We start from the raw sequence: 17,500 nt of genomic DNA, 5'->3' as shown, positions 1-17,500 counted from the left end.
ATGATTACAAGAAGGTTTTCCTTCTGTCACCGAGACACAAAACTGCTGTGCTTCTGCATAGCTGTCTGCATTGATGGTGCAAAGGCAATGACAGGCCCAGTAAAGGATGTTATTGGTCTCATAATAAACGTTGCCCTGGTGTTGAGCATAGACACTGCTGCCTTCATAGAGAGGCACTAGCTGTGAAAAAAATGCCAAGTGATATAAAAGAGAGAGTTAATGAGAAGTCAAGGTAATAAAATTCATCAAAGCTAGGGCTCTTCATTCTCGAGTGTTTGCCTCACTGTGTCATGAAGTGTGGTCCGTTCACAGAACTCTGCTGCTACATTCAGAGGTGCGTTGGCTATCTCGCTGTAAAATTCTTTCACATTTGTATGAATTGAGAAATGAGATTGAAGTATTTCTCTGGGACCAGAGGTCTTCTCTGTCAACCCAGTTCATTTATGAAGTTTGAGTATATAAGGTGGCCTATCTTGGAAATGTACTTTTGAAATTAAATGAGCTTAACTTATCATTACAAGGTTCTGATATCAACATTTTGAATGTTCAAGACAGAATCGGCTGTGTAAAGACAGGACCGGCTGTGTAAAGAAAAACCAGACAGTTTTTGCCAAATACTGGGATAATCTACGATACTATTTTCCAAAGCAGTCAAACCCTCTGACATTGCTACACAACCCTTAATGGCTGCAGATAATATGATGAAGCAGAATCTGGTGAAATGTAAAATGCCAAAAATGCTGGGCAATATAACTGAAGCAACTATCTTAACGGGAATGAGAGAAAGAGAGAGAGAGAGAGAGAGAGTTTATCGGATGTCATTCAGAGATTACCCAGGCAATGCTGGGCGTGGGGTCAGCTAGTATATATTATATATAAATATATATATATATATGTGTGTGAATGTGTGTGGTGTGTGTATGTGTGTATGTGGTGTTTATATATATACATATTTTTATAATCTATATATATATATATATATATATATTTATAATATATATATATATATGGGTGTGTGTGTGTGTGTGGTGTGTGTGTGTGTTGTGTGTTCTAAATTTTTATTTGATATTTATTTATATATCTTATCTGTAATACTAATCTAGTATCAGTAAGCCTAATTTCTCAGTCTAATTCAAAATATACCACCAAGTTAATCAAAGTACACGCATTTCTTAACTGAACTCACAGCCTGCCACTGCATTTTAGCAATTACTGGATCTCGCCGTCTCCTAAAGCATTCCATATTGTCAATTAAAGAGTAAATTATTGTTTACGCAAACGAGGAATTTGGATTCGACTTTTTATGACTGTGAAAAGTTGTATAATATACCAGGATAAGAAGCCACGTGAAAAGTGTTCTGACATGCAAGATCTTCTGTATAAGAAAACAATAGCTTATGTTGATATAAAACACTGAAAGTTAGACAAATTGCATGTTAAGACAAGAAAATTAATATATATTAATAATTCACTTCAAGTTTATACTTTTCTGCCATTTCAGCACATTTCTACTAAGATTTTGGCACCATCAGGTTTGTATGTAGGACTCAACACTCAGCCATTCACAGTGTCGTTTACTTTCTCGTTCACCTTTATTTATTAATAAATTTTATGACTAAATTTCTTTAAATCCCTGTCCAGATCAATCAACACCAAGTTGGTGAAGTAAGATGCTTCACTTGTTAAAAGTCAAGTCCCATCGCCAAAGATATTAATTTTGATTTTGAAGTCAGTTCCGTCTCCTAACTCCCTTGAGTTATCCCTCACTCCACCGTGTTAATAGATTTTGCCTAGACCTAGTTTATCAGATACTTTGGTTTTTTAAAACCTAAAATGGAAAATTTGGGGTTTGGCGAGCAGTGTGTTATTCATTTGCAGGTTTAGAACACCAAATATACCCATCTCATTAACTAGTGCCCCACGTCAGCAAAAGATGTTTGAAAACGATAACTTTTCTTTCATTCATTGCTCATTTGTGCATACTTTCACATTCAATCGATGCGAAGACCTTTTGAGAAATGTCCTTGTATAGATTTGATTTAAAAGTATTCATTCTCAAGATTTTATTCCCATGTGGTCTCAACAGCAGTATATTTTCTGTATTTGATTTTCTTGTAAAATTAATATATGGCTGTAAAAGTGATTCAAATCCGTTTTTTTATGAAAATGTATTTTTCAGGTGGCTTTGATATTTTTTTTCTTTTTCAGAGAAAGGAATAACAATAGAGACTTTGATTTAGTTGTGACCACTATAATTACCTGTTAGAATATCTGACTCGCCTTCGATGTCATGTGTTTCCAAACAGTTTCAAACAAAAGCGTCGTCTTCTTGTCCGATATGGACAATAGACAAGTTAATCTCTTCCCTCTACTGCTGCGAGAAACAGCAAAATTTTATATCCGTATCGTGTAAGAAAGATTCTGAAGGTATTGTCCGTTTTGCTTCGAGTTCTTGGTAGCTACTAACGAAATTAGGTAAAGTCACCCTAAAGCATGAAAGAAGAATTCTCAATTCTTCTTACACAATTATCATACAGATTTTTACTACATTCATACCACTCTCAAGATTTAGGAGTTAATTTTATGTTATACATCAACAAGTGTTACACTTTCATTACTGAAACACCTTGTGATATCTAAATGTGTATCTTTTTCTTGATCGTCCTATAACGGATGGTTCAAGAGGTTTTGTTTTTGTTCTGATTTGAGTTATTTTCTGTCCTGCAGGTGTTCCAAGCCAACATCAATTCCCACGAAATCCGTCACAACTACGTGGAGCCGCCTCTGGTGGGACGGTTCGTGAGGGTCCACGTGATCGACTGGCATGCCCACCCTTCGCTGAGACTAGAATTGCTCGGATGTCAAGGTAAAACAAAGAACAGTGATTCGTTGTCCTTTTCGGTTTAGACTACGGGAATTTGGCTCCACGATGACGTTTCTCGCCTTAGAATTATGGTTATTCGCTTAGTTTTGTGTGTGCCTCTCACCCACATCTTAGAAGATAGAACCGCTGGTTAGCTACGTACTTATAATTTACTAACGAAACCTCGAGTCGACATTCAAGTGGAAAACAGTTGCAGGTGGAAGTGGTAAGAGAATATCAAAGGAAACTTTAGGTTAATTCATTTTCCCCCTCACAAATTACCTGTGACATGTCAGACTTATATAATTATGTCTGGTTTGTTTCCAGACCTTTAAGAAAAAAATACTTTATTTTTATTCTATTCAGTTCCCTGATATGTGACAGTACCTTCAATGCAAAGTGATAAGATGCGTATAGACGCCGAAATTCGTTCATACCGTCCGTTTGTAGATGTGAAAAGAACATTATAGGACGCCTTTCCTAATTAAAGATCTTTAGTGAGGTATAGAACGCAAACTGCTGGTATTTAACTGAACTGGCAGAAAAAAAAGACAAATACCGAAAGACTGTTACGCCGTATATTTTTCTTGTTATAATAACAAAAAAGGCACTAGGAAACCTTGATCTACATTTACATCCACTCTCAAGTCTGCAAAGAGGTTTTGCAAGTAACAATCCCTAGTTCATGATGTTACTAATACATTAGGAAGGTTCGATTGCCAGTGCTAAGAATAAAATCTATTTGGTGTTTACATTCTCATGCAAACTGATTTTTTTTGTTATTTCTAATTAGGAAATTGTTTTCTTGTCTTCAGTAACCAATTGCACACTTTCATACAAATTACAGTTAGCGTATGTGACTGTTTTGTGTAAAAATAAACCTGGAAACCTGGAATAATCGAAAAAAGAATCCTATGCAGATATCTTTCTTGTTTCATTATATATATATATATATATATATATATATATATATATATATATATGATGGGAAAACAGACAACAAAATTCCTTTTCTTGATGTTTTAATAATCAGAGATACGACAGAATACAAATTCACCATATACAGAAAACCAACGTTCTCACTTTCATACATTCACTACTTTAGCTATCACGACAGTACTATCAAGATAGGTGTAGCTAGTAACTTGTTCTTAAGAGCTTACGAATTTGTTGTTTCCCAGAATTCCTGGAAAAGAATTTGAACTAATTCGCAAGCAACTTTCGTCTTTATATCCTGACCATATAATTGAGGAAAGCAATTCACAAAGCAAACGTAATTTTCTACCGACCCCCTAAAGACAAGACCAGAGATACACCCAACAATAAAATAATAATTCCCCACCTGGACACGATTAAGAGAATAACCAATCCCTTCGGAAAATCGAACCCTTTTGTATTTACTTACCCAAACACCTTAGGCCAAATCCCTGAATTAACGTCCAACAAAAGGCATCTCCAAAGGACTCTGGGTATACGAAATCCCATGCCAGGACTGTGACCAATCTTACATCGGATTTACAGGTAAATCCCTTCCCCAGAGATTAATACAACACAAACGGTCAGTTAGGTATGGACAACAGAACTCTGCTATTTTCAACCATATAAATGAACATAACCATAGAATAAACTGGAATTTGTCACGTGTAATTTATAGCAGCAACTGCCGGTACAAGAGTCAAATGATGGAATCGGCCTTAATAAAAGAGAGGCAGGTAATGAACATCTCAAAAGGAGCATGGATTTCGGACACGATCGACACAAACCTCTTCATTCAACCAACCCTTAAGAAGATTAAAGGAAGATTATCAGCGGGGGTGACTTAAAATGGCTTGTTTGTGGATGGACCTCTTGGTATAAATACCACCTTTTCTGTAAACTTTTCTCATTCATCTACCTGAAGAGGGAGACAGCAGTCTCTGAAATATAGTACTTTTTTTTCTCTATATTTTGGTGTTTATGGGCTCCTTTTATTAGATATATATATATATATATATATATCTTCTTCTTCTTCTTCTTCCCAGCTTTTTCCCATTTTTATATGGGGTCCGTCGCCGTTTCGGATGAGCCGTTTCCATCTATTTCTATCTTGCACTTCTGCCTCATCAATTCCCTTCTCATGTAAATCTCCTCTCACACAGTCCTTCCATCTCTTTCTTGGTCTCCCTCTCTTTCTTCTTCCTTGCACCTCCACTCCCATAGTATGTCTCCCAGCGTGGTCCTCATCTCTCCTCAACAGGTGTCCATACCATCTCAGCCTCCCCTCCTGCACTTTCTTTGATACTTCCACCACCTTAGTTGACCCCCTTATGTAGTCATTTCTGATCCTATCCACTCTTGTTACCCCAGACATCCACCTAAGCATTCTCATTTCTGCCACATCCATCTTCTTCTGCTCTGCTTTTCTCATGCTTGCTGTTTCCGTACCATACAGCATTGCTGTTCTTACCACCGTCTTGTGAAATTTTCCTTTTAACCTAAGCGGCACTCTTTTGTCACAAAGAACTCCCGAGGCCGCTCTCCAGTTGTTCCAGCCTGCCTGTACCCGATGTTTTACTTCTTCTTCCATACTTCCTCCAGCGTTAACAAAAGATCCCAAATACTTAAACTTATCAACTCTCCTTATTTGCTCTCCACCAAGCTGAATACTTTCTCTATCATCCCCCTCAGTGGTGGTACACATATATTCTGTCTTGGATCTACTTATTCTCTGTCCTCCAGTACTTGTCTCCATCTTTCCAATTTCACTTCCAGATCTTCCCTGCTCTCTGCACACAGAACAATATCATCCGCATACAATATGTTCCATGGTACTGTCTCCCTTACTTCCTCTATTATAACATCCATCACTATGTTAAAAGATAAATGGGCTCAGAGCCGACCCCTGGTGTAATCCTACTCTCACCTCAAAACCTTCTGTCTCCCCAACACTGCTCCTCACTCTGGTAAATACATTCCGGTACATCTCTTGTATCAATCGCACATACTTCTCTGGCACCATCTCCCTCAGGCTCCTCCATACCTCTTGTCTCGGGACTCTGTCATAAGCCTTTTCAAGGTCAATGAATACCATATGTAGGTCCCTTTGTCTTTCCCCGAATTTCTCCATTATTTGCCTCAGACAAAATATACCATCTGTTGTTCCCCTTCCCTTCATAAATCCCATCTGCTCTTTACCTATTTGTACTTCTTCTCTCAGTCTAGCATCTATCATCCTTTCCAGTATCTTCAAAGTGTGGGACATCAATTTAATGCCCCTATAATTACCACACTCTTGGACATCGCCTTTCCCTTTAAAATTAAAAAAAAATTGGGATCAATATACTCCCCGCGCCACTCATTTGGTATCTTTTCCTGTTCAAGGATCTTTATCATAAGATCGTACAGTATATCCACTCCTTCATCTCCTAATGCTTTCCATGCCTCCACCGGGATCATGTCTGGTCCGGTTGCCTTCCCATTCTTCATCTTCTTCAGTGCATTTAGTACCTCTTGCCTAGAAAACCTCATTACCATGCCAATGTTCACTTGCCCATCCTCTCTTATTAGTCTATTATTTTCTTCATTTAACAACTGTTCGAAATATTCTTTCCATCTCTTCACAATGTCTTCCTCCTTTCTAAGCACAAGCATACACCTCTTGATTCTTTATTTGTTTGATGTGTGTATGTCTTTGGTGCTCTTATTTCTAGCCTTTGATAGCTTCATCATCTATCTTTAATCCTTCCTTTGTCCCCAGCTCATTATACACATCATCATACGACTTTGCTTTAGCTTGGGCTACCACCTTTTTCACCACCTTGTTTTTCTCTCTGTACCTATTTCTCTGTCTTCCACTTGACTGGTGACTCCTTTTCCCATCTTTTCTTTGCCTTCCTTCTTATCTTTTACTACTTTCTCAATGTCTTCATCCCACCACCAACTATATATAATATATATATATATATATATATATATATATATAAATATATATATATATATATATATAATATATATATATATATAAATGTGTGGGTGTGGGTTTGTTATAACCCGTTAATGGTCATCAAGGACCGACGTTATTGTTTGCAATTATAGAATGGTTAGAAGAAGGAATAGAAAACATAAGTGGTGTTATGAGTAAATGGAAGTTCTGTGAAGGTAAAAAAGGCGATTATTTGAGGACCAGTTGCATGTTAGATGGGATCACATACAGGAGTGCAGGAAGATGGATGGAGTAGGCTGCAAGAAATATTGAGACAAAAGATGATAAAACTAGAGTGAAGAACAATTTCATGGAAAATAAGTCATTGTACAGTGAAGTAAATACAGATAGAAAGTTCATGAATGAGTAGGTTTTAGAAGAAAATGTGCAAATGGAGAGATTCTGCATCAAATTATCACAATCTAGGTCCATGGAGTGATCACTTTGAAAGCCAGAATTGAATGATCGAGAGTGATAAAGGTCAATGTAGATTTGAGACGGCTTGTGGTGGTTACTGCTTAGGACATGAACATGGAATTTAAGAGACTGGAGAATAGAAAGACGCCAGTAGACACAATTTCCAGTCAGATGCTGGTGTACAGTAGTCATGTGTGATTAAGGAGCTAACTAGGTTTAGAAGATATTTCCAGCTGACCTGGGTTTATAAAGTATGTCTGGAAGAGGGACTTGTTTTAAAGGAATGAGTAGGGTGAATATATGTTCTATTGTAGGCAGGTAAAGGTGACAAAAGAAAAAGATGCAGACGGTATATCTTGACTCGATATACCAGAGATGGTGCATGGGAAGATTTTGATGGTGGAAACAAGACAGGCGATAGCAAGATTGACCGGTGAAGATGGAAAAGGGTTTTTTCAAGAAGGAATATATGGGAATCAAATATTTGAGAAGTGTGAAAATTAAAAAAAATTATGAATGGCATGCACTGACCTTCTTTGGAGAATGTGGAGGATATATGATTGAAAGGTAGAAGGTTGTTTACAGTTGAAAGCTTTTGTGGTGCGAGCAAAGCATTGAGAAGAATTTAAATGCAAATAGGTCTGAAACAAGGGTGTATTACCTCTCCAGTGGCTGCTGCAAGAAGTCAGAGAAAGGGCAATAGTTGCAAATGCAAGATGAGAATTGTGAGTGAACGTGAGTGAGGGTAACGCTACTTGGGTAAATGGAAAAGAGGATAATGATCAGTGAATATTTACTTAGAAGATAGGGGAAGAATGGAAACAGATATGCAAGAAGAGAGTAGGATAAGAGAGGAGGCAAAGCGCAGAATATATGAAGCAAGGAAGACAGCAGTGTGTATACAGAATATTGTGAAGGGAGCTCAAGTGTCAATGAAAAGCAAAGTGGGAATGTATTAAGTAATTGTGGAAATAATACTTTTGTGATAGTGAAGTGTGGATTTTAAATGAAGATGAATAGCAGATTAAAGCTGCTGCAATGATCAGTTGGCTTAGTGTCTGAAGCAACCAAAGAACTCAAAAAGTCTGAAATATGCAAATATGAATAACAGATAAGATGTGGTTATTTGGTTGAGTGTTTTGAGATAGTTTGGTTGTATGGAGAGAATAGAGGATAGCAGTTGGAGAATAGTGGATAATGCAGAAATATTAATATTAAGGCAAGGAAGACCTAGTTGGCTTGAAAGAGGTATTGGAAAGAAAACACCTTAATACCCAAGAAGCCTTACTGCTAGCACAGTAGAGGTGAATAGCACAGGGTGTTTAGTATTGTTGGAGGTAATGCTGATAGTGTTCCTGTGTATGAAGTGCTCAGTATGGAAGCTTTATGTACCTGGAATATGAGTGCAGCAATGACTGTTTTGCCTCTTGTCTATTGCTAGACCCTGAGAAGTAAAACAAATTGATATATTATATATATATATATATATATATATATATATATATATATATATATATACATATATATATATAGCTTAAAAATCACAGTAGATGCACGTAACTTCATTAAATAAGCGAATACCACTGGAAAATGATAGTCAGAAATCCAAGCGCTTTCGTCTTAACTAAAAGCGCTTGGATTTCTGACTATCATTTTCCTGTGGTATTTGCTTATATATATATATATATATATATATATATATATATATATATATATATATATATATATATATATATAAATATATGCGAATACCACGGGAAATGATAGACAGGAATTCAAGCGCTTTCGTCTTTATTCAGACATCGTCAAGGAGCTCCTTGACGATGTCTGAATAAAGACGAAAGCGCTTGGATTCCTGTCTATCATTTCCCGTGGTATTCACTTATTTATGAAGTCACGTGCATCTACTGTGATTTTTTAAGCATATATAAATATATGTATATATTATATATTATATATATATATATATATATATATATATATATATAGATACAGAGAGAGAGAGAGAGAGAGAGAGAGAGAGAGAGCTATATATACATATATATATATATATATGGATGTATGTATTGTGTATGTTTGTATGTTGCAACATAAATGCATTAAGCAATTTCAACCAAACTTGGTATACATGAGACTTATTATCAGGGAAAGAATACTGTGGGGGTAAGACATCGCTAGCACCAAAGGACACCAAAGTGGGTGGGGGTGGGAAGGGCCTCCCAGAAACAGAGCTGATTCTGCCTGTAGACTTAAGTAACTAAATAAACGTTACGAGTTTATCATACCTCATTTCAGTATACATGTGGGGGTAAGACATCACTGTCACCATAAATAGGGTGGGGGTGTGGGAAGGGGAGACATGTAAAAATAACCTAAAAAGACAGATACTAGAGTCTAATCCACAGTTTTTGTGGTCGCTAAGAGGAATAGTGACACTCCCGATGTGCTTTAAGTACAAGTTCAGCCCCGATAGGAATGGAGGTGAGAAGTGGTGAAATATAAAATGTCAAAAATGCTGGGCAATATAATGCAAGTAACTATCTTAACAGGAAAGAGAGAGGTAGGGAGAGAGTAGAAAGGGTGTTAGGTAGGAGTCAGAGAGAGAGAGAGAGACAGAGAGAGAGTTTATTGATTATCATTCAGTTTTTTCCCGGGCAGTGATGGGTTGGTTAGCTTATATATATATATGTATATATGTGTGTGTGTATAAATATATTATAGTACTATATATATTATTATTATATATATATATTATATATATATATAATATTATATATTAACGATCCAGGTTTTCAGGGAAAGGCGTTTTAATAACATAACATTACTTCTAGAGCCAACGTTACACATCGCATGATGCATTCTTAAGGCTGAAAGCAGGGAAAATGATAAATAATTGTATACATTTTGTCACAAATAAGATAATAAGTACATTAACTTTAATGATGTCTAAAAACAAAATAATGACACCACGAAAACACAGGACTCCTTCCCATATTGGTGGTGAAAGTTAGACTAAAACAGAAGTAAGTATAAGTTAGAAGGAAATACATAAACATTAGGCAATGAACAACCGTGTTGAAGATTCGTTGTTAAGTGTCAGAACAAACAATTTAATCATTAAAGACTCAAAGATGGACAACTTCCCCTCACTCTGTACTTGTTCTAAAACTTGAAAGTCATTGACGTCTGTATGTGTTTTACATATCTTTACATGGGTTTCTTATATTGTATTGGTCAGTATTGGATAGTGTGCTCCCAGTTCTGTAGCCCACATCTTGATGAGAATAAATTCGATCCTTTGGTAGTCTTCTAATCTGATATATGAGCCCCCGACTACTCCGTACATCTGGGGCATGTATATTTATAATTTACGTCACTTTTTCCTTGAACTTCAATACGGATCCGATGGTTCGTGGGTGTTTCAGAATGAGCTTTAAACCTAATGCTGGTAATTCCTTATTAAACAAACACATCCGTTTTCTTCCATATTTATTTCCATTCAAGAAGGGTAATTTTGCATACACGTGTAGTTTGGAAGCGATATGGTTTACAGCTAGATCATTCATTTTTTAAATGATTAAATTTTGTGTACTTTTTTTATTTTATTTGTGACAAAATGTCTTGTATTTATTATTTTCGCCGCTTTCAGCCTTGAGAATGCATACTGCGATGTGAAAAGTTAGCTTTAGAACTAGTGAAGTGATTTTTAAATTCCTTTCCCTGAAAGGCATTTTATCAGCCTGAAAGGCGTTTATCAACCGTCTCTGCTCCTGTCCCCTGATGTATATATATACATATATATATATATATATATATATATATATATATATATATATATATGAACGTTATCACTTATACAATTGTTCTGTGCATTAATACAATCGAATGACATTTCCTTATTTAGACTTGGCTAGATACCATCCAGTTTAAATGAGTTCCTGTTATTAATAATTAAATATTATATATATATATATATATATATAGATCTATATATAGCTCTATATATATGAATATATATGTATATATATATATATATATATATATATATATATATATATATATTTATATATATATGATATTGATGCATGAGTCTGAATATTTTTTCACTTAATGCGGGAGTGACTTTTTTTTGTACTCAAAAATATTAAACCAAATAAGATTTAATATCGAATTCACTGTAACTTGGGAATACCTTGCATCCAGGAGGAATTATAACTGATTAGTGCTTCTGTGCCGGCCAGAAAAAAAAGCAATTGATAGTCACTATTTGTATATCAAGATAGATTCAAGTTGATGTCGACTCTACTGTAAATATTCCTGTTAGATTCAGACTCCTTACTTATAATTGAAAATCATACCATCTCCCCCATGGTAACTGATTGGTAAGTTTGTCAAACTTTGCTAAATGTGAAGTTCTATCACACGCACACGTGACTTTTTTTTTTTTTTTTTTTTTTTTTTTTTTTTTTTTTTTCTTTTTTTACAAGCACGAGTATCAAGCCTAAAATATCTTTTGAGTAAAATGCACTGTACCTTAGGAATAAGTTCTATTCAATGGAATGAAGTTGAAAAGTGCTTGTAAGCCAGCCAAGATTCGACCCATGGCCTGGTTGCGTTATTCTAAACCAGGCCACGGTTCGAATCCTGAACGTTGCAGGAACACTTGCTGTCTATAGTTCGCCATTAATCGTTCAGGAATTCTCGGATAATATTAGTTTTGTAACGTAATATTGTAGGGCCTCAAGTTTCCAAAACTACTAAAACATCAAAGTGACTGGCCTTATTTATGCAGTCTCCAGTTGCACAATCACCAGGGATGCAGGTCTCGGACTTTGGAACAGAATTAGGAAACTATATATATGAATACTATTCCTTTTTAGGAAATCAGACATCTTTTGCAGTCCTAATTGTTCTGATTGCTATATGAAATTTATCTTCGTAACTCGTAGAATCAAAGAGTAATTAATGTTTTCTTAATTCCATATTCATTCAAATCACAATTCACTCACCTTATATAATTCTAGGAAGTCATTTTGTGAAATATTCATATAAATCAATTCATTCCTGCCACACTGAATCATGTTTTTATGTGTAATCTGCACAGGGAAACATTCCACAAACCGAGAAGAGAAGCTTTACATATAAAGGAAAGAGAAACCCAGAAAATATGAATGCGTCATCCTTCCTTCTCCGCGGCCACGACTGCCGTCATTCCGGCACAAGTTCGGCAACCACAATCCCTACCTACCCCACGGTAGGTAGGGATTGTCTGACACTACTACCCCTACCCCTACTCTTCTTATTCGTGTCAAGTTGATGGCAAGAACAAGAACATGACATACGATGAACAATACACAACAAAACTCCGTCACAGGACACGTTACACGAGTCTCTGAAGTGGTATGTCTAGTCAGGCGAAGAACATCAAACAAGCTGTGAACAACTTTGCTTCTGGAGAGACCAATTTGTTAGTGAAGATACTTGGAAGAGGCAGTAACGCAAGAAAATGGAAAGGTAGTTCTCATGTCAAAGCCGTGACGTAGAAGAGAGAAAACGCTCAAATAACTGAGGTGGGAAACTTCGCAATCCATAAAGAAAAGACTATGGCGCGTTCTGTTACCTTCCTGTTGAACAATGAATGCCTCATAAGGGAGGGAAGGGGGTGGGGGGCTTGGCGTCATTCAGATTTTCATTTTCAGACGAAAAGAAATGTCAGGCTTTTACTTAAGAGAATCATTTTTATCCCTGTTTACTTTTTTTGCCCTCAACCTCCATCCTAATCTTCTTCTTCAACATTCCTGTGTGATTTTACGTGTCGGCATTCGCATCTGAGAAAAAGAATCTGACTACTAGTCTTAAAAGGAAATTTTTTTTAAGCGATCGCAAGCTTCTTTTTTATCATCCAGTTAAGGATGTAAAATATTGTTGGGAAGAGCTGTAAAAGTTGTCTTTTGTTTTGTTACGCTTTTTTTATTTTTAATTTATTATTTTTATTTTGCATGCAACTTTTAAAGATTTTAGACAAAGCTTAATTGATAGAGTAAAGAATAAAATGTGGCTTCTAAGTTTTCTTTTTATTATGACATAAGAATTATTCAGAAGAACATCACATAAGTATCTCCCTCGAAGATCACAAAACATTTTATATGAGTGTGAATTGTATTACTGTTAAATTACAGAATATGTTCATAGTACGCTGGTGAGGGAACACACACATACACAATACGTTAGGCGTTGTTCATTGCTAGTTATTTGTTTATCATTTATAAATTTTTTCACCGACCCACTTTTCAACTACCGTTTACTTTAATTATTTTCATTTCTATGATCGTGTGGGACAACTGATAATCAGCCTTATTTTTGTGGGGGGCGGGGGGGAGGGGCATATTATTCAGAGAATATCCTGTGTATTTTTGCTTATTATTCAGTCCTTTGAGTCTGTGTTTCGTATGTCATGAAAACGTAGAGGGGGTTGAACCAAAGAAAATAAGAATGAATTCTGAAAAATATATTAAAGTACAATAAGGAAAAATATAAATAAGAAATAGAGAAAAGATAAGAATGGACGAGAATATTTTTGTTTTTCAGAAGTTCCAACTGAAGCGTGTTATTGCGTGGTATGTAATTCTCTCAGTTTCATGGTTGGTGACTCAAACGCAGCAAGAACAACGAGATTTTATGTAAGGGCCTAATCTTCCACAACAGTTCAGTGACACTTTAGTGTCATTTGGACATTGTTTGTCATAAAATAAAGTAGCTCTTTTTCCTTCGTGAAATTCAAGTCGCTCACCAAATTCATTGTACATCTGTGCTTACACAATCCTGGGTGTAACGGTATTAAGATCATGGATCGATCAGACGGCATTGTCTAAATTTCAAAGTGATGAACCCCAATAGCAAGGACATGTGTCGAAAATATTTCCTGAATTTCATAGCCACTGACTTTCTGAAGGAATTTTGTTGTCGGGAAGAGGAAAAAAAGAGATTCAGAATAGAAGCAGAGGGCATATAGTCTATCTATTAAGTGGTTGTTCATCTTCCAAATAAATTGTGGGAATCGTAAATGTATCTCGAAACTTTAATGTCTCGCTTCTTCAGTGTCTTACTTGTTATGTGATATTCGGTCTGGGATATTTATTGTCGTTCAGTGTCCTATCGTGTGCGTGCATCTCTCTTGCAACATAATTATGTTCAATCGTGAGAGCCTTGCTGACGGAGAAGACATCGGATCACTCCCCAGTCTTTAAGCATTATTGGTATTGCTCTTTACTGTATTCATTATTGAAACCTATGAAGAAAAACCACGTTCTTTATACATGTGGATAAAATAAAACGCTCGTCATGTACGTTGAGTCTTTGAATATTGTTAGAAGTGAACTTCAAATCCTTAAGCTTTGCGAGGACTGCTGTCCCTATTATCTTTATTAATCACAATAGTTGTAGAGCTGCTTTCCATTCGTTTGCAATAATCAGTTTTCCTTCGCAGTTCGTTAGGAAATATGTCTTCTGGTCCCCTTACCCATTCCATATCATTGTAAACTACGTAGTCTGAGCGTGCCCAGTCCAACCAATCTATATATCCAGAGATCTTGTGTCCTCTCCTCCTCCCACCTTGCTGCAATGTAGATCTCTGCTTGTAGGCATCTCCTGTCGACCTTTGTCACCGCCGTTTTCATTTAACAAATATGCTAACAATAGATTAGAACATAATCAAACGAATGCTTATGTAGTTGTATAAAAAAAAAAATACTTCAATTTCTTCATAATGTTTTGTAAGGAAACATGAAATATCTTATTGCTCTGAAGTCTGTCAAGGTTTTTACGGTTTGCAACGAATTTTCAAGAATGATTTCTGTCAAAACAGCAGATATGTCAAGTAGGAACCTGATAATGCTAGTTATAGAGCGTTTGCTATTTTCCGCCAGAAATTTATTTCCACAAAGTTATATCACAATAAATTAATATTTTTTTTTTTTAGTTTTCTGTAAAAGAAAACTATTGTGGTGGCTTTACCTGTCCGTCCGCCCTCAGATCTTGAAAACTACTGAGGCTAAAGGGCTGCAAATCATCAAACTTCCCAAATTGCAACCTCTAGCCTCAGCAGGATTTATCCTATTAAGGTTACAGTTAGCCATGGATCGTGCGTCTGGTAGCGCTTTCCGGAGGCGTGCGACACACCCTCACTCTACCGTATCCTGGGAGCAAATGAAGCGCTACCGCCCGCTGATAGTTTTATGCAGCATTATACGTTGTACATAAAACTCGATTGCGCAGAAGGAACTTCGGCGCAGTTTTATTTGTTTTATTTACAGCACACAATTGTTTTAATAATCGGTATTTTTTTTAGAAATATTTGCGTTAATATTATCAGTTTTATTTGTTTTAATACAGCACACAATTGTTTTAATCATCGGTAATTTTTTTAGAAATATTTATGTTAATATTATCAAAGAAAAACATCTATGGTAGTTTTCAAACTTAAATTCCTAAAGAAAGAAACCCCAAGCTTTTTAACATTAGGATCATGGAAGCTCACTTGACTTCGCCTATAATCAGTGCGATAAACCTTTGTTGTAATAATAGTTCCTCCAAGAATAAACCCAACTTGCAGCCCCCTCAGGGTATTTTTGCCCATAGGTCTACCCACGGTCCGTGGGTTACCTGCCAAGTCTCGCAGCAGTGGTCCTGGCTTGCATTGTTCTCCCCTTCCTAACTTGCATTAAGAGAAATCTTGGTTGCTGATCTTAAGAATAGATGCTCCGTTGTAGGTCATTGTGTGTTAGTGCAATAGACAGTCCCTTTCCCTTGCCACTCATGGCCATGGGCGACCTCAAGCATATTTATCGAGCATACAGTCTCCATGATAGATTCCTGGAGATGCCACGACCCGTATTAAGTGTAGCCACTGTGGCCTACCATCTCAACATTTCTAACTCGCCTGTTTGTGAGTCAGTTACGATCAGAACTTTGTTGTGAGAATCAATTTTGCCTTAAGTAATTTATTGTTATTTGAGCATGTCATAAGGATTACAATAACGTGAAGCAGTTGCAAACTCTTAGCAGTTTTGACTCGATCTTTAAATTCATGAATTTCAGGGAAAGCAGCGCAACTGTTACTTTCCTTATGGTATTTAATAATTTGATATGAACTCACTCAATCTTTGTTCTCGGGATAGTAAATGTTCAGTTCAGAAGAAAAATGATTTGCTAGTAAGATATTTTCTTTTGTGAAAGGTGCGGTGATGCTCTCACGCCCATGGTTCCACGATTTTTGAAGATTTTGGTCAGCGATTCTGTTGGAGTGTTGCCAACTGCCAATCGTTACTTGTAACTCAAAATACGAATTTGCAACCGAATTGGTCTTCAGTCATCTTGTTTGCATGTCTTAAAAAGGTGAGACTGAAAGCTGAAACGTACCTAAACACTCTCTCTCTCTCTCTCTCTCTCTCTCTCTCTCTCTCTCTCTCTCTCTCTCTCTCTCTCTCTCTCTCTCTCATCGAAATCTAGAGCTCTCTTATTACCTTGTAAATTCAGGTTACACAAAGTTCGACGCTTGTGGCTTATACTTTCCTTTCTTCAGTGTCAACAATAAAAATTAATTAATGGTCTGGAAAGTTATCATTATTTTTCATGGCTCTGTCAGTCCTTCTTTTGCTGTTTATATAAACGTTATGAAATGAGAGTAACCTTCTAGTTACAAATTATAAAACTTCTCAGGTTTGATGTACTGCGTGTCCTCAATACTCCTATTCCAATAAGCCCAATTCAGTTTGGATGTAGGATATTCGCTCCGCGGTTACCACCCATTTGAAAGCGTCCGGGAACCATGAAAATCCCTCGACAAGGTGTGAATGAATATGAAGTACTTCGCTCAAGAAGACCCATCTTTTTGAATCACCTTGACTTGTGCTCGTTCAGGTAACCGAAGCTTTTGACTCATGAAAGTGAACTTTTTACCTTTAACTAAGAATGTTGGTTTGCAGCGTAAAAGGTATTTCTTTTCTTTTCAACATGGTAGTCTTAGAATCAAGAGAAAGAGAGGGGGAGGCGGGTGGGGTGGAAGGAGTTGGTTATTGAAAAGCAGAGGCGTCAATGTATATTTAGCGAGAACTTGTGTGCAGGATAGAGTTGAATGTTAGTGCGTGTAGGGGGTTCGAGTAGTAGATTCACATCAACCGTGCATCTGATGTCTTGGCTAGTCCCTTACGACACTCCTGATTGGCTGTTGATAAGCCGATCATAGGGCTGAAAACTCTCAA

At 36.5% G+C, this 17,500-nt stretch overlaps 1 protein-coding gene across 1 annotated transcript in view; it reads left to right on the top strand.

Annotated features, from left to right (window-relative positions):
- The window catches only part of LOC135214728 (uncharacterized), a 768,750-nt gene that overhangs the window by 620,749 nt on the left and 130,501 nt on the right, over nt 1-17,500 (top strand). The window contains exon 5 of the mRNA XM_064249066.1: nt 2,728-2,866. Coding sequence (XP_064105136.1) covers nt 2,728-2,866 — 139 coding nt within the window. The remainder of the gene's footprint in view (nt 1-2,727; nt 2,867-17,500) is intronic.

The sequence above is a fragment of the Macrobrachium nipponense genome, chromosome 46 (genome assembly GCF_015104395.2).
Source record: "Macrobrachium nipponense isolate FS-2020 chromosome 46, ASM1510439v2, whole genome shotgun sequence".
Taxonomy (NCBI): Eukaryota; Metazoa; Arthropoda; class Malacostraca; order Decapoda; family Palaemonidae; genus Macrobrachium; species Macrobrachium nipponense.
This window is presented reverse-complemented; position numbering and strand designations above follow the sequence as displayed.